The sequence below is a fragment of the Etheostoma cragini genome, chromosome 10 (genome assembly GCF_013103735.1).
Source record: "Etheostoma cragini isolate CJK2018 chromosome 10, CSU_Ecrag_1.0, whole genome shotgun sequence".
NCBI lineage: Eukaryota > Metazoa > Chordata > Actinopteri > Perciformes > Percidae > Etheostoma > Etheostoma cragini.
The window spans coordinates 19645035-19666597 of NC_048416.1; the positions used below are offsets into that span (position 1 = coordinate 19645035).

A 21563-nucleotide genomic window follows, 5' to 3' on the forward strand; every position below is an offset into this window, starting at 1 on the left:
GGTGAGCTTTAGAGGCGCTACTAGGTGAATTTTGTCGCCACTGGACAGGCAAGCTGTTGCCCCTAGTTTCTAGTATTTAAGCTAAGCTAACTGGCTACAGGCTATAGCTTTGATTTCAACAGAAATTGGAGTGGGATCAATCTTCTCATCTAATATGCAGATTTCTTAAAATGTTGAGCTTTTTCTTGAAGTTCAGATGCATTAAAACATTAATTAACTCAAAAAGGTTGATTTCCTTGCTACATTTTGTAGACTAGTGCAGTGTCTAAAATGGGCTGTTTCTTTGGCCTCCAGTATTGTTGCTTGCAACTTTCTCGAGAATGGAAGAATAGATTTCAGTAAGATCAGTTTAAGAACCATTTTAAGAGTAAAATCCCCTGTTCCTTTTCACATTTACCGTCTGGCCAGCTGTCACCAGTTTGGTTGACCCAGTTTATCTGAGTGGGTTGAGGCACCCTGACCAGCACAGCCATTTTGATTTGCAGCATTTGTATGGCCCATTGTGAAAGGAAAAAAAAAAGAGGACTGCAACCTCACAACACAGCCCATGCAGCACTTTTTATGCAAACTCTCAAACCCCGGTGTGTTCACCACTGCGGGTCAGAGGAGCACCAGTTTGTTTGACCAGTATGCCCTCCACTCGCTTACTGGATGCCCTTCATCACACAGCAATCTCTTAATCACCGCTGTGCCTTTGAGAGGAAAAAAAAAAACCTTTGCGACCGGATTGGCTGCTTGTGGTGGAGCTGTTGCTAAGGGGAAGGTTATACCCACTGATGGATAGCTTTGGCAGCATATAAGGAGCAAACAGTCTGAACATATTTATCAATTTAATGTTTCATTTATGCTCCACTATCATGTTCAGTAGGACAAAGCAGCAGAAATGTGTGATAGATATCTTCGTAATGTTGACAAACTGCTGCAGGTTTTAAAGCTCATGTTCCCTTTCACCACGTTACCATTTTTTTTTAATAAAGTTTGCCTAAACTGATGTCCTATCACTTCTTCAGGGTCAATGCACTTTACAGCTTTTAGCCATTGCTCCCACCATTTGAGTTGATTAGTGGACTGTGTGAAAGGTGTTAAAATTCTGCTAGAATGTCATGACCTCTTTATCTTTTGTTGGTAAATTCTCCACAGAGCACCAGACCTTCAATAGGAACAAATCCGCTAAACTTGCTGTACATGAAGTAAGTTTAGTTTCCAAGTTAGGACATGTCAAAAGGCATCATTAAACATTCCTGCGCAGCCTTAAGCTCTGACAAGATGTTTCTAACTGAGCTAAGAGGAAAAAAATAAAAAGCTATATCCCAACAAACTTCTGGTTTAAGTGACAAGAACAAACTTCAAAGTTCTCAATTATTTTATTACAGTTTTACTGCTTCAATATAAAATTTGAAATATTCAAGGACAAACAGAATATCATGAACATCTTTATGAACCATTTAAGCAGTCAAGACAATGCAGTGTAACTGAACAGGGCATGAGGATGTACAAAAAGTCAAGGCACACCATGTTACAGTAATACCAAGAGGAAAGATTTAAGAGCCCTTCAGCTCAGCGTCAAGCCATTTTAAAAAGGGAGGGGCAGAATAACCAGCATTCAGTTTTCCGACAGTCGGAAATCCTTTTATTCTCAATAGGACGACAAATTCATGTTCAAAACTAAAGACAGACAAGGGAAGGACAAGTTTCTCATAAACCAGAGCTGCGCTTCAACTGGACCTGGGGAACAAGATTCAATAAACCATCCACCACGCGTAGCATCAACACCTGCACCGAGACAGGCAGAGGGAACTGGGCTGGCATCACTGGTTTCAGGTATATTTTGGTGGGGGGGGGGGGAGAAATTGGAGTGTCACTACTCAGGAGTCAAAGAAGCAATAGTTGTAACCCTGGTCAGTTCACTGAACATTGAGATCTATTAAGAGCTGGGGGGGACCCCACTCTTAACACATCCTATTGTGCAAGTCAAGCAGTCCGGGTGGGTGGGGTGGTGGTGGGGGACTGAAGGGATTTCTATCTCATGAAGTTTCCGCCTCCGATTTCTCTCTTGTACCTGTTGGTGAGGTGGTCGGCTTGCAAAGTGAGCTTGGACAGAACTCCAAACAGTCCCCTGAGGTGATAGTGAAACTGATTCTCCAGGTCGGAGTTCTCATCCAGAAGCAGGTCCCCAGTGACCGGCTGCTGCTCTTCCTGCTTCACCGCCATCTCCAGGAAGCTGGCGCCGCTGCTCATCTCCCTCTTCAGCAGACCCCACTCCATGTCGTTCTTTATGGACTTGAGGAGCAGGTAGTGCTCGTACATGTCCCTCTGCTTGTTGGGACACGGTGGTTCCTGATTGTTGTTGTGCTCCATCACATTGCCCGCCTGCTCCTCCAGCGGCACGTCTCGCAGCAGGCTCGGCACCATGATGGTCTCATCCATGTTGTTGGCGGCTGCTATGAAGCGGTGCATGACGTTGATTAGGGAGTGCTTGTTGCTGGCGGAGTCGCTGCTGATCTGCATCATTTTGAAGGCTTCGTGTTGGCTTGGTTACAGTGTAGAGCTGGCAGGTGGTGCTTTTAACTTAAGGCAGAGCTGCTTGGTGTTTGAGAGGTGGCTGATCTGCAACAGAGGAAATGAGGAAGTAGGTAAGATGGATCAGATGCTGCAAAAACATTGCCAAACCTAGGCCTGGTGCACTTTTGAAATACACGTTTACATAATCGCCAGCGTGGGTACAAAGGCAACAAATTACTAACCCCACATACACTCTAGAGTGCAGCTATCAGGAATGATGATACAAGCTTTTCCCTCATCTTTACCGCAAAGCATAACTTGATTCTAGCACGAAAAAACAGACCGAACATTTTCACCAACTTACTGCCTGAATAAATTGCCTTCGTTTAGCCGCATTGTACAACACCCGACTCACATCAATATGACCTTGACTTCCTGGTTTGGAAATCTTAAACATGCGTCAGAGGTTTTGAATAAGAAGGGTATATACCAACCTGAACCACGGAGTAACCTGAGAGAAGTCTTTCTTGGCGTGCTGCTTGTAAAAACCAAGTCTTCTCAGGCTCCACACACCACCGGCCGTGAAGGAAAGTCAAAATTTCCCTGACGGTCTGGCAGCTAACTCCGCTTTTATACCGGAGAGCCGGGCTTGGGGAGGGGGGAGGGGTGGAGAGAAACACCGAAGTCCGCCCTCTTTGTATTTTTCAACCGAGCTGATTGGTCAGCATGGAGCATGTAGGCGGACCTCCCAAGCATCTGATCCAAAACTTGCCAATCAGACGTCAGATCCCAGCTGCCGGTCAATGTTTTTTTCCAGATTTGTGTGTGTTTGTGCATGTGTGTGTATTTGTATGTATAGGCCTTATGTGTAAGGTTTATCATCATTTCTAGGTAGTTTGGAGCAAGCTCGCGCAGGGATGCACGTTGTTCCTAAGGTATGTAATTTAACAGGTGTGTTTGCCCGTTGTATTAAAACATGAAGTAATGCAAAGTTCCCCGTTGAAGTTGAATTAGTGTTATTAGCTTTTACTTCACGTTTCCCAAGTAGCCTCAGTTCATTATGTTACACAGCTCTGCCACCTGCTGGTTGGGTTTCTTTCTCGCGCATGTGTGGACAGAAACGCCTCACCGCACCGACACCAAAAAGGCTAACAAAAAACCCAAAAAACAATCTTTAAACAAATAAATGAATAGGGGCCTACAACAACATGCCATGTTGGTTATCATCATCCATTTAAATAACTGACTTTACCATAAATCTTGGAATCAAAGACTAATATCAAGTCAGAAGATCTTTGCTACCTCACTTTTGGGTTCATCCTGTGAAATGTGCATCACAAAACCACAGACAGCTGCAGTCTCCTTCCAAAGCCTCAATCATTTCAAGCCCCTATTTCCATCTATGGCAGAATATGACAATTAATGCATGTGTTAGTCTATAAATATTGAGATAGACTAGATTGTGTGTGCATTGTGGTTAACCTATCCTGCTTTAGATTAGCATTTGATTTTAAAGGCTGCATTACAGAAAGTGACTGAAACTGTGAAATAAAACGTAAATTAATTTATAGTTTTCCTATATTGTCACACTCTCAAACCTCATAATAAAAATGAATTAATATTATACACACACAGCATCTGAACTACTGGTATCTGTTATATCCTGAAATAATTTGCTAAAGTTAAAAGTAGCCCAGCACATTGTGAAACTAAATGCCTTTCACATGTTGCATTCTGTATGGATATTACAGTCCTAAGTCCTGTTGGTCTGCAAAATATCTTCTGCCAGAATATTTTAACATCTTTTCAGCTGAACGTAGAAGCAAACAGTAGGACAGACACATCCTGAGCGGCATGCAGGACCCAAAGCACACACACTGTTGAAGATACTAAATTCCATCTTTATTTTTTTAAGTATTTCACATGCATTCACAAAAGAATAACAATTTAACACTGGGCTTTCTACAATACTGGCCTAAGTATTCAGTAAGGCTAATTTCCAAGTGCTGACAGTGAATCATCATTCAGGCTGACAACCTCTTTGTCCCATTATGTTGGTTTCACACACACAAAAATTCACTTAGTGTTGCAGGAAAGTTTAACATGTATCAGCTTATTGTCTAGAGTTCTTCTGCTTAGCTGCAGACTAACTTTTTAGCAAAATTACAAAATAAAGCAGCGGCATTATATAAAGACAAGAAATGGAAAATGTTGACAATTGAGTTATTTAACTTAATGGAAAGTTTACATCTACGCTCAATATAAATCCCTAATTAAATCACAGGAGTAACACATGGTCTCCAACATGTCCAGGTCCCTTAAATGTTTGGTCAAATTACACTGCAGATAACATCCCTTTTTGAATTTCCTTTACACAATCTTCCTTCTGCTCGTTTGACATTGGTGAGACTGAAAAAAAAAGAAGAGTGTTTTTCCCTCTCTAAAATAGTATCAACTATGACACACACACAATAATAAAATCACAGGAGATTCTTTCAACTCAATTTGCATCAGGAGCTGCCCATCAGTGACCTGCAAACACAAACCTAAAACACATCAGTAAGACACTGGCATAAAGCAGCTAATTTGTATTCTCATCTCAACATTAGATCATTAAATCACTAAAAGGAGTTTCTTGGGCTGGACAGTTTACAATTTGTGTTTAATACAATATGCACATGATTTAGTCTTCCACCAAGGAACAGCAGTTCAGAACAGTTAACTCCCCAATATTTAATAACTTCGACAATAACAAGTCTCACCTGCGGAAGGACACTGTTAGACCATCTCGTACTGGTTGTTGGTTATGTATCGAGACAAGCAACAGGACAGGAATATCCCAATGAGCTGAGAGAAAACACATTTGAAAAATATAGATTTATCATAACAGTCAAATCCAAACTAAATTAATCTTCAAATAAAGTTTTGAATCAGTTATTAAAACATTTCACTGTGTAACTTAATTGGAGAGAACTGCAAGTACTGTCACTCTGTCAGCTGGACATACAGCCGTGCATAGAGCGACCACATTAGTTCTCAGACACGCTATAAATAACTTTACATCTTAATTCAAAGCGATAACAAAAGGTGAGAGATGAGTTATTACCAGCTGTTAAATATTAAATGATTCTCCACAGCAACTATCTTGTTTAACTTTGACCTGATATACATAGTTTTGCAATGTCCTGTTTTATTAGTCAATATGTTGATATGTGATGCCACATTGGTTTTTACAGTAATATTATCTAGGCTGTGAAAAACTTGTTCACTACTCGCTATATAACAGACAGTTTATTCTATAGTGAGCAGTAAACTGACATTTTAAATACATTGCACTAGTTTAATTAAAAGGGTACCCTGGGGAGTTTCTGACCATTAGTAGTGCCAGGGAGCAATGTTTTTATGAGTTGCACTCACACAAGGATGTGACTGATAAGAAACGCAGCTATGAGCCAGTAAAGGCAAAGAAGAAGACTGATAGCAAGTAAACATGGATGTAAACAGTTCAGATTTCAAAATTATCAAACACGTAAAAAGGTCCTATGAATTGCTGCTTTTTGGATGCTTTTATATAGACCTTAGTGGTCCCCTAATACTGTCTCTGAAGTCTCTTTTATATTGACCTTAGTGGTCCTCTAATACTGTCTCTGAAGTCTCTTTTATATAGACCTTAGTGGTCCTATAATAATGTATCTGAAGTCTCTTTGCCAAAATTCAGCTGGGTGCAGAATTACAGCCACTAGATCCAGTCCCACAATGAGCTTTCCTTAGGACGTGCCATTTCTGTGTTTGTAGCTTTTGAGGAAGATAGAGGGGGGGGGGGCAAGATGGAGGGTGGGGGTGTGGCCTTAACCAACTGCCATGCTTCGCTTTTTTGCAAACCATAATGTCTCTTTCATCTACCGGCCAAATTCTCGGGCCGGGAAAGCAGAGAAAGGGTAGGTAACCTTGCCCCTTATGACATCATAAGGGCAAGATTCCAGTTTGGCCCATCTGAGCTTTCATTTTGTCAACAGGCAGAGCAGGATACCCCGGGCTTGGTTTAAACCTTATGCCCTTTCTAACCACTTGGGGACCATAGGCAGGCTGGGGGAACGCATATTAATGTTAAAAAACCTCAAAGTGAATTGTTCTTGCCATGGCACCTTTAAAAGAGTAACTACTCTTACAGGGTAACTACACCCTGATAGAACCCTCTCTATCAGCATATTCAAAAGTGAGGCAGCATCGACCGTACGAGGTGATATTTTTGTACATATTTTTTATACTTTATGAGATTGTACGTCATGTAGAGCATAAAGGAAATGAGGGGAGACAAAGACCGGGATGGATGGCATGCAACAAAGTTCCTCCAACAGACTTGAACAATGGTCAGTTTCTTAAAGCCTAACGCCACCAGGGCACCCCCCAAAACTATTCAAATATGTCTGGTTGTCTAACTGCTCCCATTATATTTTTTACTTGTTAGTATATTTAACAGAAGCAGTGCATAATTATTCATATTCATGTAAATGGCCACAAGATGAAATTTTTATTTGTAGACCGCAGACAGAAAGTCATCGATCCAGATGTTGCCCAACCAAACTCCTTTGTTGTCTGTGTCACTACATCCCGAGATCTCAGAAATGAAAGTTGTGAGTAAAATGTATCCATAACCAAAGCTAAAACACAAGATACAGTATTGAAAATAAAAAAATTGTATGTGCAGCATGGAGCCATTTGTTCTAAGACAGACAAAGTATCTGAAAGAACATGTGGTTTACCTGGAAGAATGCAATCCCAAAAGAAATCCCTGCGATGATTCCCAGGTTGGACTCCATCACATGGGTCACCTGTGAGAAGCAGCCCTATAGCAGAAAAAGACATTTATAAAGAGGCTTTTACAGCCGTTTACAAAATTAGTCAGACTAACTGATTACCCTGCTTGTACCTTAAAAAGGTGCTGTGCCACACAAAACCATTTTTACTCGCATTTTTTGTAATATGTTAGGTCCATATGTGTTTGTGTTGTGTTGTGAATGTGAAAATGAACTGCTACCTCCTCTGTCAGCCCTAGCCCCTGAAAAGAAAGAGGTGGCGAAATCTGGCCAATTACAAAAGCTGGTCAGTCTGACATCATGTTTTCTGAGCTCACTACTATTCATGTTACACATCATGCTCGCCCAGTTGCACTGGGTGAAGGATGCTCAGAGCCAGGCTCTCATTGGATAGCCGTTAGCCAACCAGAGTCAAGCAGCTTAGCTTGTTAAATTTGACCGAGAAATGTCACAAATGGAGCGGAGTCTTCCTGCAGGCTTTCTATACCACACTTGAATGGCTTGAAACAAGGTAACCATGGCATTTTTTCCACAAAAAAATGTTAGAGTCAACGGTAGAACTTCATACATTACCACAAAGTAATGAAATACGTGTGGAAGGGCACCTTTAAAAGAAACTTAAAAGGGGCTGTGCTCCATATTCAAAACAATAAGATAGTAATCCAACAAATATTTGCTATGTAAACAAATATATAGTGGAGTAAGGGTGTCCTGAGCAGAGCATGAAGTTACACTCCCTCTGTGTGTGTTGTAATCCCAGCTTCACATGCAAGTGGCCTGTGAAAAACCTGTCACTTTAACTATTTCACATATTGAGAGCTGTGTGAACGCAATCCCGCGTTTTAGTATTTCAAGTATAGCCCCTTTAAAGTCATTTGGTGTAACAGTTTGTTCCCACCACAATGAAATGAATATTCGCATTACATAAGAAAATGTCATAAGGCTGTGAACTCACCGTTGTGTACACCTCTTTCCCAGCCTTGTCGAGGTCTTTCAGGGACTCTGGTGAGCAGTTGGTGTCGTCTTTACAACAACTGGCGGGGATGCCATTCTTTTCAAAGTAAGCTGTGACACTCCAGTCAGTGTAATTGTTCACCCCGCAGCAATGCAACTACATGGAAAAAAGCCAGAAACAAAATAATTACAATGCAGTAAAAATGTATTTATGTGAAAGAAAAGTGGGTCAAAAGTGTTTTTATTAATGAAAAGAAAAAAGAAAAAAAAAGAAAAACAGGCAGCTATTAGTTGTTTTCCAGTCCCGATACCATGAATGACGTATTTGCAGATGTTTTGGATCACCTATTTAGAAATCACCTGCAGTGACACAAGCAACATGCTTAAAAGTTTAAACCCACAGAGAGCAGCACTTCTCTGCTCTCTGTTCTTGTATAAACAACAGTTCTTTGGTTTGTACAGCGAGACATAAACAGAGTCAGATAAGAGTAACACCATTAGTGTAATGGAAAACCTCCCACTTACAGTCCTCTGGATGGCGTCAACTGCAGTGCTGCTGCTGTCTGTGCTGTTGTAGGACTTCACCGCTCTTTTATAGGCAACGCCTAACTTGGCCTTGATCTGGTGAATTCAAAACAAAGAGCATTATATACTGTATGTATGTATGTATATATATATATATATACACACACACACACACACACACACACACACACACACACACACAAAGTATATATACACACACACACACACACACACAAAGTATATATATACACACACACACACACACACAAAGTATATATATATATATATATATATATATATATATATATATATATATATATATATATATTAGTGAGCCAATATGACCAATTAAAAAAAATAAAAAAAGGTGTAACACACCTCATGTCTGAAGATAAAGCCTGAGACACCAGCCACGAGCTCAGCCAGGAACACCAGGGTCAGAAACATGGCATACTGAAGGAAGCAATAAGAAGCAAACAATTAAACAAGGTCACACCTGAAGTTAATATTTAAGGAAACTTTACTGCACATTTACTGACCAGTTTGAGCATCCATGGGCTGCCGCGGCATGTAGCAAAGCAACCAAACAGGCCGAAAATAACGATAACGGCTCCGGTCCCAATGAGGACATATGGTGCATTGGTGCTCTCCTCAGAGGCCAGAGAGAAATAGGCCTCCAGGCTCACCTTCCCCCACACGCCGACAGCCAGCAAGATCACGCCTGTGAACTGAAGACGACAGCAGGGAGAGTCAGCTCTGGCATCAAAGAGCCAAAGAGAAAGATATACAGGTTTTTAGGGCCAAAACCTAAGATTAAAGGCTCAAAACCACACTGGTACAATTAGAGCTTAGTTGCATTTTATCAGTTATTATTATGATTGTCCAGTATGTCCCCATATGGGCAAAATGCTCTTGAGCAAGGCACTGAACCCCCACCCATCCGCTCAGGGCGCTTGTTCAGCAGTCACAGTCCCCTCACTCTGACATTTCTTTATTTGTGCATGTATAGGACTTGAGTATGAATAGTAATTTCCCTACTGGGGATCAATAAAAAGTAATAAAAGAACCACGAGAGGCTAAAACCAGGAAAAGATATTTCCCCGGTTTGATTTCCTTTAATAAAATCGGTTCTCAGTGGAGGGGATGCAGATAAAGAGAAGCAGATGAATTAGAAGGAGATGTTGGAGCTCTGACACATAATGTGTATCAAGTAAAAACAGAAATCACCCCTAATGTTGTTCATAATCACCATATACATTTGATAAACTCTCATTGTGTCCGTCATAAAACAGCTACATGATTCAGATACTGCTGATTATGTATTTACCCGTCAACATTTTAGTAACAACACACTTGGGATACCATACTAGCCTGAGGTTTAATCATCTCAACATCTTTTTCCTTTACGACTGCCCACACAAGTCATTAGCCTGAGGGGAAGCATCAGCTCAACCACCCAAGAGCAATAAACTGGCAGATAAAAGCACTGACCTGAACTGTGTGTTAGCAGCAGCAGCTTGAGATGGCTGTTTGCTCAGTACAAAGATTAGTTGGGGGAGCAACGATACCTGCTCATTTTCTTGACTCCTGACAAGCATGTTTTCCTTAAATGTAATAATGGCTGCAACAAGAATTGGATCATTCAACGGAATTGTGCTCCTCCTGTAAGATCCCACTAACTAAATTCTCTCCACACTTTCATTCACATATACATTCCATATGTCATATATATCAATTATTCTGGCCAGTATTGTCTTGTTTATACAAACTGACAAGTCCATTCGCAGAAAATTAATCAATTTTCATTAGAAATGAATCTAAAGTCATTTTTCAAGAAAAAAAGACCAAACATTCTCTTCTCTTTGCTTCTCAATATGAGGTTCTTACATGACAATAAAATGAATAATTCTGATTATTTTGGGGTTTTGGATTGATGATCTGACTCCAATTAATTTTTAGCGTAACATAGAGAGTTTGTATGTGAGTTGTACACTAATACTTTCACAGACTACCTCACACTGACATAAAAGCAAATGCTGCTTGACACTAAAAACAAAATCTGGTGCAATGCAAATGTTGTGTTATGTGTTAATTGCAGCCCCAACGTAAGCTCTTTACATGAAATGTAACTGTAAGCAAGTTTAACTGTATTTTAACTTCACAAAAGACTAAACGATTCATTTTCGGTCAATCGATTAATCGTTGCAGTTTAAAGTAATGGTAAAATTAGGTTGGACTGTAACAACAGGAATGATTGTTAAATCTAAGCTTCAATTGTTAATATACAACTTCTAATAACTAAGTTTCCCTGTTGTTAACTGTACGTTAGATGAAATGTTTTTTCTAGCTAAATCAGGGACACACAATTACGGCTGTTTTCAGGACACTGGAACGTTGCTAAATCTGTCTGGACATAACATCTGCTCCAATGCTCGGTACATTTTCAACAAGTGGTTCTTTGTGTCAACATAACTATTACTCCACTTTAACTTGAGGACATTACTCTAAATATTTAACACCGTGTGTGAGACCACGTCGTCACCAGAGGAAATGATGTTAGTTAGCATTGTTGGCACAGCCGCTTTTAGCCCATTGTTGCTCCCTTAGCTTGTTGCCGTTGTCCCCCATTACATGACATGGAGCTCACCCAGAATATGAGGCTGTAGGAGATGAGGAAAGTCTTCAAGCAGGTAATCACTGGCTTCGTCTGAAGCCGTCGAGACGGCGGCGACATGGTTTAAGTTACTGTTTTTACGTTCAACTGGAAAAAAAGAAAGAGAAAAGTTGACTTCACAACGGCAGGATGGGAGAGGGGGAGAAAAAAAACTTCAGGGATAAATCCGAGGAGAGGGGGAAGTGTCGTCACTAACCCAGATTCACTTTCCTAAAGGAAAAGAGAGACTAAACCTTGTTTAAATTCTTCCAAATTGAATTTGACACATATATTGAGTCTATTAATTTAATAACTAATAATAAAGCTAGATTTATTTTGGATATATACCCCAATCTATTTAATTAAGTACTTCGGTTCTTACATTTTATACACATTTGCAAATCTGTCACTATTATTTTTATTTATTTTTTATTTTATTTACTATTGTCTAATTCATATTCTTATTTACTTTTTTTTTATCAATATTGTTTAAAAGGTCATGTCAGTTGCAATTTTTTCTTGATATGCTCTTATCTCCTTGTTCTGCGTTGTCTAATTGCTTGTATTGTTATTTGTTAATAAATTTATAAAAAAAAAAAAAAGGAAAAGAGAGCTTTAAACAGTCCATGGTCAAGTCAGCGGTGACCTTTATATTCATTAACATATCACCGTCAAGCTCGGCTTTCAAAATAAAACACAAAGTTCATAGTTTTCCAAATAAAACGACAAATACAGCTTTCAAAATTAACACCAACTGAAAACATAACATTAGGCTACTACTACTAAATACACACATGATGAATTTGAGGTGGAACATTTTTTAGGGCTTTTCTCTTCAAAACTGTCTTATTACGTCAATGTAAAGTTAAGCTTGATTACAAATTATAATAGTTAATGTTAGGCTACTTGTGTTAGGCTTAAATCAAAATAATCATCAATATGTCAAAAGTGTAAGACATAAACCATCTCATAATTTCAAATCCAAAGGTTAAAAAAAAATTACTTACAATTTCACAAATTTGGTTAAGTAAATCTTATCATCTATCATTTTACTAAATCAAATCATGATTTACAGTAGTCCATTAAAAAATAGAAAATTAAAATAAATAAATAAATTTTAGTATGCAGTTTTTACTTTCTTTCTTTTCAAGGTTAACTTGGGGTCCATTGTGTCCCCACCAATCTAGAAATAATGCATTTCAACCAATTCAGACACAGCCCTTGCTTAATGTTTTAGAGTCCCAGTTATCACCAAGTCTTTAAAACCAGATCAAATGTATGCTTTTATTTTGAGGGCAGTAGCATTGTTTCCTGTCTCGTGCTATCTGACTTTATGATAATGAATTGTTTGGTGATGTGACACAGTTGAATGGGCTACGTAATGTAATTTAGTCTACATTACATTAGCTGGGTAAATAAATTATGTTTACCATAAGATCATATTTTTGTAAAGTGCTAAGCCTGTATATAAATACAGGATATTATACCAGAATCAGAATCAGAATCAACTTCATTTGCCAGGTATGAGGACACATACGAGGAATTTTGCTTTGGATCATCATTGATGATGAGGGCGATGACCGTTGTGTTGTCAGCAAACTTCAGGAGTTTAACAGATGGGTCTCCTGAGGTGCAGTCATTGGTGTAGAGGGAGAAGAGCAGTGGGGAGAGCACACACCCCTGGAGGGCTCCGGTGCTACTAGTCTGTGTGCTGGATGTGATGCTCCTGCTGTAATTTAGTCCAGAGATGGAGGGTTTATTGGGGAGTGGGATGATTGTGGAACGTTTGAAGTAGGAAGGATCTTCGGATTGCTGCACTGATCTTTTGAAGATCTGAGTGAAGATGGGGGCCAGCTGGTCTGCACAGATTTCAGGCTGGATGGTGACACAAAATCTTGGCCAGGTGCCTTTCTGGTCTTCTGTCTCTGGTAGAGATGGCGCACATCCACTCCACAGATCTAAGTGCAGGTGAGGGGTCAGAGGGGGGGAGGTGACACTGTACGGGTGGGGGAAGGTGGTGAGTTGGTGTGGGGGAGGGCTGTGACTGTGGGCTTTTCAAACCTACAGTAAAATCTATTCAGCTCGTCAGCCAGTCGGTCAGAACCAGCAGTGTTGGGGGGTGGTCTTCTGTAGTTTGGGAGTGTTTGCAGGCAGAGGTTCGCTTTTTGTATATAAATATATATATATATTATACATAATTATTATAACCTTATTCCCATATGGAATGACTGAGGCTTGTATGAGTGTCATAATAAGGGGAAATCATGAATGTATCATCATTAGGCTATGTATCATAATAAGTCCCACTATTAGCTATAATAAATTATAACTTCTGAAAGGACGATCTGTACTTTCATCCGTGACTTACAATAACCTTCACTTTCTGGGTTTATGAGCTGTTGGAGGGGCAGGGTTTTATAAAATGGCTCAATCATCATGTTTAATTCATTCCGCGGTGGGAGGAAACACACAAACACTAGAGATCCGATAGCGCCACCGAGTGGTGTTTGCCTTCGGTGATAAACTAGAAGGATCTTTTTTCAAAGACTGCTGAGACTTCGGCATGACGCGAGGCTCATCGTTCTCAGCGGGGATGACTGAATAGCCTAAAGTTGTTGTTGTTTTAAGTTGTTTGTTATATAGCCTACCAATAGCAGACTTTCTCTGGATTACAACTTTGTACTTTTTCAACTGGAATCTGGGTTCTGAACCAACCTGCGCATCAACCCGTTGTGATCATCCTTGTGTTTCTAAAATGCTCCTCAGCCGCTTTGTTGCTGTGTTCATTTTATACTTCACAGGTGAGTCCAAACTATAAATAATATAAATCAGTAGGTTAGATTAGATTAGATACTACTACTACTTTACTCATCCCACAGTGGGGAGATTCCCTTATTACAGCAGCAGTTCTACAGTGAAAAAGCAAAAAAAAACAAAAAAAACAACAACAGGCAAACAACAAACGATGTGCAAAACGTACTGAATGTAAAGTGGCATTACATCAAATGTATTGTAAAGTAAAGTGAGGTGAGGTGGCCATAGTACGAAAAATATTGCAGTGTAAGTGACGTTAACGTAACGGCTACTTAAAAAAAGTTGTATAATAAAAACCTTAGGCTATGTCATGATTGCTAGCTTAAGTCACGCAAACATCCAAATCCCGTCAGAAGGGAAATACCGTAATCTCAGCAGTAGACCTAATATCAATTGTATTAGATGCAGATGTGCTGAATTTGAGGCAACTGGATAAATGCAAATGGAGCCCACTCCTTCCTACAGAAACAAATAACTGAAGGGATTCAGCAGACTCCAGCAACACTGAACTTAAATTAAGCTTTTAGCTGAGCTGCCTTCCTCTAAAAGAGCCCTTCTTCTTTGCTGACCAGGCAGTTTAATTACAGCTCGGCTTCAATCACTGCCAGTTAATTAGTGAGCAGTCCCCCCTCTGGGCCAAGTGTGCTAAAGCCTTCATTAATCCTGCAGAGATAAGAGCGAGACCTGGGATCCACCCAAGCTCAGATGCTAATGCAGAGTGATTGAAAGGATGCTGGTCACCTTTGTCATTAGAGACACACGAAGCCTTTTACAATTGTCAAACTACACACCTTCCCCTGGTGTGAGTCATCCCTGCTTCTTGTACTTACTACAACATGTCTACAACGTGCAAGTCTCTGTGGTAAAGTCACTACTGTGAGTGGTTCATGATGCATTGTGTGTGTCTTTATGTTGGTGTTCTACATTTTTAGTAGAAGTACTCAGATCCTTGAAAGTACCAGTGTGGAAAATACTACTCAAGTAAAAGTTCTGCATTCAAAATTCTGCTTAAGTAAAATAACATAAGTATTTTAAAGTATAAGTAGCATACTTGCTTTTCAAAAAAAGACCCCAAGTGACTGAAATGTTATCAGATATTAGTGTTCTGTTATACATCCTTGGACATTAGATATTAATACTGATGCATCAATGCATTAGAAGCTAGTTTTAACTATACATTACAAAGCCTACCGTTTGGTGGTATGCCCCAGTGGTTCTCAACCTGTGGATTGGGGCCCCTTTAAAGGCGCACAAGATAAATCTGTGAAGTTGTAACATTAATAATGGAGTAGATAAATCAGAAATTCACAAATATGTATATTATATTAATTTTGTGGATTGTCTGTAGTTGAGCCTTGCAGTGTAGACCATCAGACTGATGAGCTTAGCTTGTTTATTTCCTCTGTGACTAATTCTATGCGAGGGGACTTGGGAAATATTAGTCCTGGGAAGTGTTACTGAGTGGAACATCTGGCTCATTATGAGAAAAATTGCTGACGTTAGGTTTAATACACACACGGCTGGAACTATCTGAAGCAGCTTTCACAGAAAGGGAAGTTCAATGTAATGCAGCATTGTTATAAAAACTCTGTTAAAGTAAACGTTGGTTGAGAGCCAGAAAACAGATTGGTTGAGCTGAAGCAAAGGAAGCACAGGAACTGCTTTGAGATGGGGGTGGAGGTTGACAGTCTGGAAAGTTTGGCACTCAGCTCTAAACAGGGAGGCCTATTTGGGATTTCAAAATGGATAACGTGCCTCAACCACAACTGCTGAAAGAGGAGGATAACAGTGAAAATGATTTATTGTGCAATTCAAACTTGACAATGAAGGTCATAGTACCACACACACACACACACACACACACACACACACACACAAACCCTTCTGCTTGTTACATAAAAAGAGATGAGGGAAAATCTTCAATTGAGTAATGAAAACAAGCTGTTAGTCCTAATTTCTAGTGTACATTATTAATTTCAAAAGGACGGAAAATACTACAAGTCTAACATGTTTTTTCTGCACTAATGTCTGTCTCCTTAATATAAATTTGTATATTTTATATATATATATATATATATATATATATATTCCTAGTTTTCTGACCCCGTTCTCAGGTCTAGAACCCTCACTGATTTCTGTTAGCATCACTGATTGCAAATACAGGTGTCTATGGATCGGAATGTTATTGATCCTGTGTTAAAGGAAACCTGAAAAAAAGTTATGGAAAAGAGACTGTGTGGGGAGAATCCCGGTCAGCTAAGAAATGTTCAAGCTGTGTTTGATGTTTCCTCATGTCTGCCCTTGTTTTTTCAGCAGGCTCGGGGACCACAGGCTATGAAAGCTACAATGACTTTGAGGAAGAACACTATGCCCCTCAACTAGACTACAAAAGTGCGTATGGAAAAGCACACCCACTCACTCATTCACTCTCTAGGGTGGGTGATGTGACAACATTTACACCCAGCCAGTATTGGTGTCTACTACAAGATATTCCTTTAACACCTCTGGTATCCAAGAATACAACACTTAAGTACCCTCCTTTCCACCATTAGTGCTAACACTGATTTTGGTTTTAAACACAGATCCACACTGGTGTCATTCTCCGGGTCTGACCAATGGAGAGGTGACCTGCCACTCCCCTCAAGGCGTGGCCCATAGGAGCACGTTGGGCACCCGCTGTGAGATGAGCTGCGATCACGGATACCGTCTGCTGGGGAAGAGCTCCATTCAGTGCCTCGCCAGCCGACGCTGGTCTGGGACTGCTTACTGTCGCAGTATGTGGACATTGGGACTTTAAATTCCCATATGAGGCTGATATTGTACTTTATCCTTATTCAAAACATATCATTGCACTGGCTTACATGTTCCATGATTTAAAAAAAAAAACACCGGCACGGTAGTTTATTTTGGGTTGATACCATATATCCATCTGCTGCTGTAAAATCTTAACATTGCAGAAAATGTCAATGATCCACTGCTGAAAACAGTCCCCAACAAATGCACTAGTTACTGGTGTTTGAGTAACATTTGCAAAAGCCTACATTGCCCTGCTGTTTTAGTTAATTATGTTTTTTTGTTTTGTTTAAATAAAAAAACATAAGTATTAATTCATGACCTGTGTGGGGATTTTCTTTCAGGGATGCGATGCCATGTGCTGCCCCTCATTCCTCACGGCCGATACACCTGCACTAATGGCTTCATGGTGGACTCCAGGTGCGACTTTACCTGCGACCCAGGCTATCGCATCGAGGGGCAACACTCACGCACCTGTGAGCGCAAGGGATCGTGGAGCGGAGCACAACCAGATTGTCAAGGTACATATCAAGGTCTTATTTTTGCAGAAGCTAACCAGATATTAAAACTCAAAAGTCTTTGTTGAACTGTCAACTAGATGTTTAACTTGCTGCCATAATACAATTTATTTGTTTTTTCATTATTTTGTTATGTTTTATACATACTTTTTATTGTAATATATATATATATATATATATATATATATATATATATATATATTGTGTATATATACATAAATACAGTATATACAGTGTAAACTGTATTTATGTGCTTGAGTGTAACAGTGCTTTGCATTATTGTTTATTACCTTTTAACATGTTTATTGTTCACACCAAATACAGCAAGGTATATTCTTTCTGATTCATTGAACAAAATTCAGGCAATCTGTGTTGCTGTTACGTTTTTCTTCATCTTTCTCAAGCCATGTGTGTCACAGGCTTAAAGTCATACAACAAGCATATTTCCTGCTCATCTGTTCTTTAAATGAACCCAGAGCTGTGGTCTGCTGTCTTTCAGTTCTTCACGTGCTGCTCTTCATCACTGCTAACAGTATGGCGGAATTTCCTTCCTGCAAAATCTTCAATATTGTTGTACTTTCCCAACGGTTTGTTTCAGATACAGATCCTCCAAAGATCAAGTGTCCTCCGTCCAGACTCAAGGTGGCCGAGCCAGGGAAACTCACTGCTATGGTGACCTGGGACCCCCCTACTGCTACCGATACTGCTGATAAATCACTTGAGTATATTGCTCTTTTCCTTTGCTTCCCTTTCCTGTTTACTTTAAAATGGAATTAAACACTCAGCCTTTAATGTATTTGTCTCTTTGCAGTGTAATATTAGTAGGCCAGGAGCCCGGCACTGACTTTAAAGAGGGAGCGAACATTATCCGATACAAAGTGTATGATCAAGCCAGGAACAGAGCGGCCTGCAAGTTTATTGTACGTGTTGAGGGTAAGTTGACATATGAAATGAGCTTAAATACTAACTTAAAGACATCATTATAACTCGGATGACACGTTGGATTTCTTATTTCCACAGTGAGAAGATGTTCAGAACTACCTCCACCTCTGCACGGCTACCTCACATGCTCCTCTGATGGGAATAACTATGGTGCAACATGTGAATACCAATGTGAGGGAGGATATGAACGGAGGGGGGTATCTAGTCGTGTCTGCCAGTTCAACCGCAGCTGGGGAGGAGACCCTGTCGAGTGTGTTCGTGAGTTTGCGAGAAATTGGCAATTATGCTTATGAATTTGCAGCATGAACATAATAGTACACTTAGATATGAGAAGATATAAATGCAGGACGCATTTGTGATTTTGTGTGTTTGCAGCAATGGAGATTAAGTCAGATGTAAAGACAGTCTCTGCTCTCCTGGATCAGTTCTATGAAAAGAGGAGGCTGCTGATCATGTCTGCGCCCAACATATCTGACCCAGACTACCAGCTGCAGAACATCATGATACAAGTGAGAACATGCTTTTTGCTGCTGGTGTTTTTAAGTTTAAATAAACAAAACAAAAAAATCCTTTAATTTTTTCACCCTTGTTCCAACCAGAAATCAGACTGTGGATTAGATTTGCGGCATGTAACCGTGATCGAGCTCCTGGGCTCCCCGCCTCGTGAGACGGGTCGCATTAAAGAAAGTCTGCTCAGCGATGAAGTCATCGAGGGTTTAAGGTAATAGTGAGATACTTCATCTCTTAGTAATTCAGCAGTAATGGTTTATCCTGTGGGGGAAACATTCATTTAGTTGAAAAATTTCATCCTGAAATGGCTTCATAAAACTCCCATTCTCATTAACAGGAGGAGTTGTTTCTCTTCATTCTATTTAAATGTCAGGAGCCACATAATAAATAGGGATCCACTTGAAGGATTACCCCCGTTAAAAATAGCAACATAATAATTCCAGGGTAGGAGTAATGGGTTTTTGACTACACTGACAGAACATCAGTAGGAAACACCTGACTTTGGTTTTCATGAGAATCAATGAGTAAGATATTATTTTAAAGTCCACCATTTTGCTCCAGACACAAGCTTGTAGGTACTAGTTTATCTTAGAAGAGATATAGATTGTTCCACCAATAGTGTATTTTGAGTAAGGGGTATTGCTCACTTTTTTCCAGACTGGAAAATCTCTTCAGTCTCTCCACTGACTCACACATCAGAGTGAGGGCAGCATATTGAGGCACATTCTTTGAGTGTAATATAAAGGCACTCTAGGACAACTAGGCAATCAGGCATCACTATGGTACAGTAGCAGTAGATGAGGAAATTATATGCATCTGAACAGGGATGCTCTTTAGGGCTTATTGTCTAACTGATATCACCATAAATATAAACAAGAGGGCATTACAAAGGTAAGACTGAAGCTGCACTAATGAATATTCTGCTTTAAACCTGCACAAGCTTTTCTTTTTTTTCTTCTTTTTTTACAATGTTACAGTTTACAGTATAGTGCAGTGCAAACAGCTGCTTATTTACACATCAGGCAGATACTATAGAATTTATTTGGTAATGTGTTTCTGGCAACCTGATAAACGCAAGTCCAATAATCACTGTACTTCTAGCTCTGTTTTGGTCTCCACCAACTTCCAAGGGAAATATCTGTCTCTTTATGTGCTATGTACTGCACTATGTTCCCCGGCTAGACACTAACTTAGTTGTTTGGTTCTGAGCAGTTAACATATTCTGGGTTTATTATAGGTGAGCAGTGAAATTGAACTAAAACAGTAAAGTTGTCAACTAAAAAACTAAAAACATTGAGGTGAAAGACTACATAGAGCTGAAGAAAATGGCAGAGTTGGATAGTAATCTTCTGTAGATTTGTCACTATGAGCAACCCTCTAATGCTTTTTATAAAAAAATATTGACTATAGCAGATTTAATATTATCAAAGAAGCAGATGGAGTGTTACTTTAATAATCAAATTTGTGTTTTTCTGTAGACAAGCGTTCAGAATTTCCAGATATTACTTCAGCATGTTGCTGCTGGACAAGCTAGGAATGGACCGTGAACGCTTCATTACCCCAATGGCATCGGATGAGCTGTTCTCCTACATCGATAGCTTCCTGCTGGATGAAGAGGAGAGAGAGAGGCTGGAGCTCCACAGAGACTTCTGTGACTAATTTAATAAACCTCTCTGGTTGCCACAGTGATAAGCTCATTATTATGACCAAAACTCAAGATGAGGAAGGACAAATAACCAGAAACCAGGTCCAGAGGGACATTAAGAAGGAAAAGAGGACAAGAAGGCACTTCCTTTTGTTTAAATGCGATCACTACACAGTGAAATGCTAGCACCGTTTGGCTCTTTCAAAATAATGATCTGAAATGCACGGAGGACAGGAAACAGACTTTACAGCTACAGAAAATAGAGACAAATGAATAAAACACATTAGTAAAAGAAGAAATACATTTTGATCAATAACTTTGATACAATTAGGTTGGATACAGGATGTGGATTAGTATTTTTTGTCAAGAAGTCCCTGTTCTTGTCCGATATTTAATAACTTACACTGACCCACTTCTGATTATATTATCAACAGATTATTTTGAAATCCAGCTGGTATGGAGGTTCAAACATGTCTTGTCTTTAGTTCATTTTTTATTGGTTGAACAGAAAATTCATGGCAACCTTGAGGTAAACACAGCTCTGATCACACAGTTACAAATTTAAATCTACATTTATAGCTGTAAATAGACACATTTAATAATTTCTAATAAGCTTTTCATACAAGTCATATATAAATATAATTAGTACATTATAGTATCACGATTTGTAGAATAAAACTATCAGTTTATAAGGACCTGTTTTCCCATGCATCAGTGTAATTGTGTACACAATTATGAAGAAAAAGGCGACACATTACATCTCTTTCTGCGCTAAGCGTTGTGCATGAATTTGAATTGCAATAACATATACAGCCTGAATTTAAAAACATAAAATGATTGTGTCAATGCTCTTAAAACTTAACCAGGGTTTATCGTTGTGATGTTTTGGC

General features: G+C 39.5%; 3 protein-coding genes across 4 annotated transcripts; 1 reads left to right on the forward strand and 2 right to left on the reverse strand.

Moving 5' to 3' along the window:
* Nucleotides 1–1607: 1607 nt before the first annotated feature.
* Nucleotides 1608–3166, reverse strand: mid1ip1l (MID1 interacting protein 1, like). Its single transcript, XM_034882975.1, has 2 exons — nt 2997–3166; nt 1608–2607 (listed from the first exon to the last, which is right to left on the reverse strand). The coding sequence occupies exon 2, from the start codon at nt 2509–2511 to the stop codon at nt 2020–2022; it is 492 nt and encodes a 163-aa protein (XP_034738866.1). The 5' UTR covers nt 2512–2607; nt 2997–3166; the 3' UTR covers nt 1608–2019.
* A 1219-nt stretch (nt 3167–4385) lies between these two features.
* Nucleotides 4386–11705, reverse strand: tspan7 (tetraspanin 7). Of its 2 annotated transcripts, none has more exons than XM_034882974.1 (8): nt 11446–11705; nt 9338–9526; nt 9177–9251; nt 8799–8894; nt 8275–8430; nt 7266–7349; nt 5273–5349; nt 4386–5038 (listed from the first exon to the last, which is right to left on the reverse strand). In XM_034882974.1, the coding sequence occupies exons 1-7, from the start codon at nt 11530–11532 to the stop codon at nt 5281–5283; spliced, it is 756 nt and encodes a 251-aa protein (XP_034738865.1). In that variant the 5' UTR covers nt 11533–11705; the 3' UTR covers nt 4386–5038; nt 5273–5280. The 2 variants fall into 2 exon arrangements, with proteins under 2 accessions (XP_034738865.1, XP_034738864.1); XM_034882973.1 differs by having other exon boundaries at nt 4386–5034; nt 5265–5349.
* A 2268-nt stretch (nt 11706–13973) lies between these two features.
* Nucleotides 13974–21519, forward strand: srpx2 (sushi-repeat containing protein X-linked 2). Its single transcript, XM_034882972.1, has 10 exons — nt 13974–14252; nt 16579–16656; nt 16848–17039; nt 17403–17579; nt 18175–18298; nt 18388–18509; nt 18597–18776; nt 18894–19027; nt 19118–19239; nt 20507–21519. Exons 1-10 carry the CDS (start codon nt 14207–14209, stop codon nt 20685–20687), a joined length of 1356 nt encoding a protein of 451 aa, XP_034738863.1. The 5' UTR covers nt 13974–14206; the 3' UTR covers nt 20688–21519.
* The last annotated feature ends 44 nt before the right edge of the window (nt 21520–21563 follow it).

Bases quoted from the DNA above. Each gene is read 5' to 3' on its own strand.
- srpx2 (XM_034882972.1), top strand. From the start codon at position 14,207: ATGCTCCTCAGCCGCTTTGTTGCTGTGTTCATTTTATACTTCACAG. The intron at 14,253-16,578 runs GTGAGTCCAAAC...TTGTTTTTTCAG, and splicing joins GTTCATTTTATACTTCACAG to CAGGCTCGGGGACCACAGGC. The intron at 17,040-17,402 runs GTATGTGGACAT...ATTTTCTTTCAG, and splicing joins TGGGACTGCTTACTGTCGCA to GGATGCGATGCCATGTGCTG.
- tspan7 (XM_034882974.1), bottom strand. From the start codon at position 11,532: ATGTCGCCGCCGTCTCGACGGCTTCAGACGAAGCCAGTGATTACCTGC. The intron at 8,895-9,176 runs GTGTGTTACACC...TGAATTCACCAG, and splicing joins GCTTTATCTTCAGACATGAG to ATCAAGGCCAAGTTAGGCGT. The intron at 7,350-8,274 runs GTGAGTTCACAG...TTTCTGCTATAG, and splicing joins GGAAAGAGGTGTACACAACG to GGCTGCTTCTCACAGGTGAC.
- mid1ip1l (XM_034882975.1), bottom strand. From the start codon at position 2,511: ATGATGCAGATCAGCAGCGACTCCGCCAGCAACAAGCACTCCCTAATC.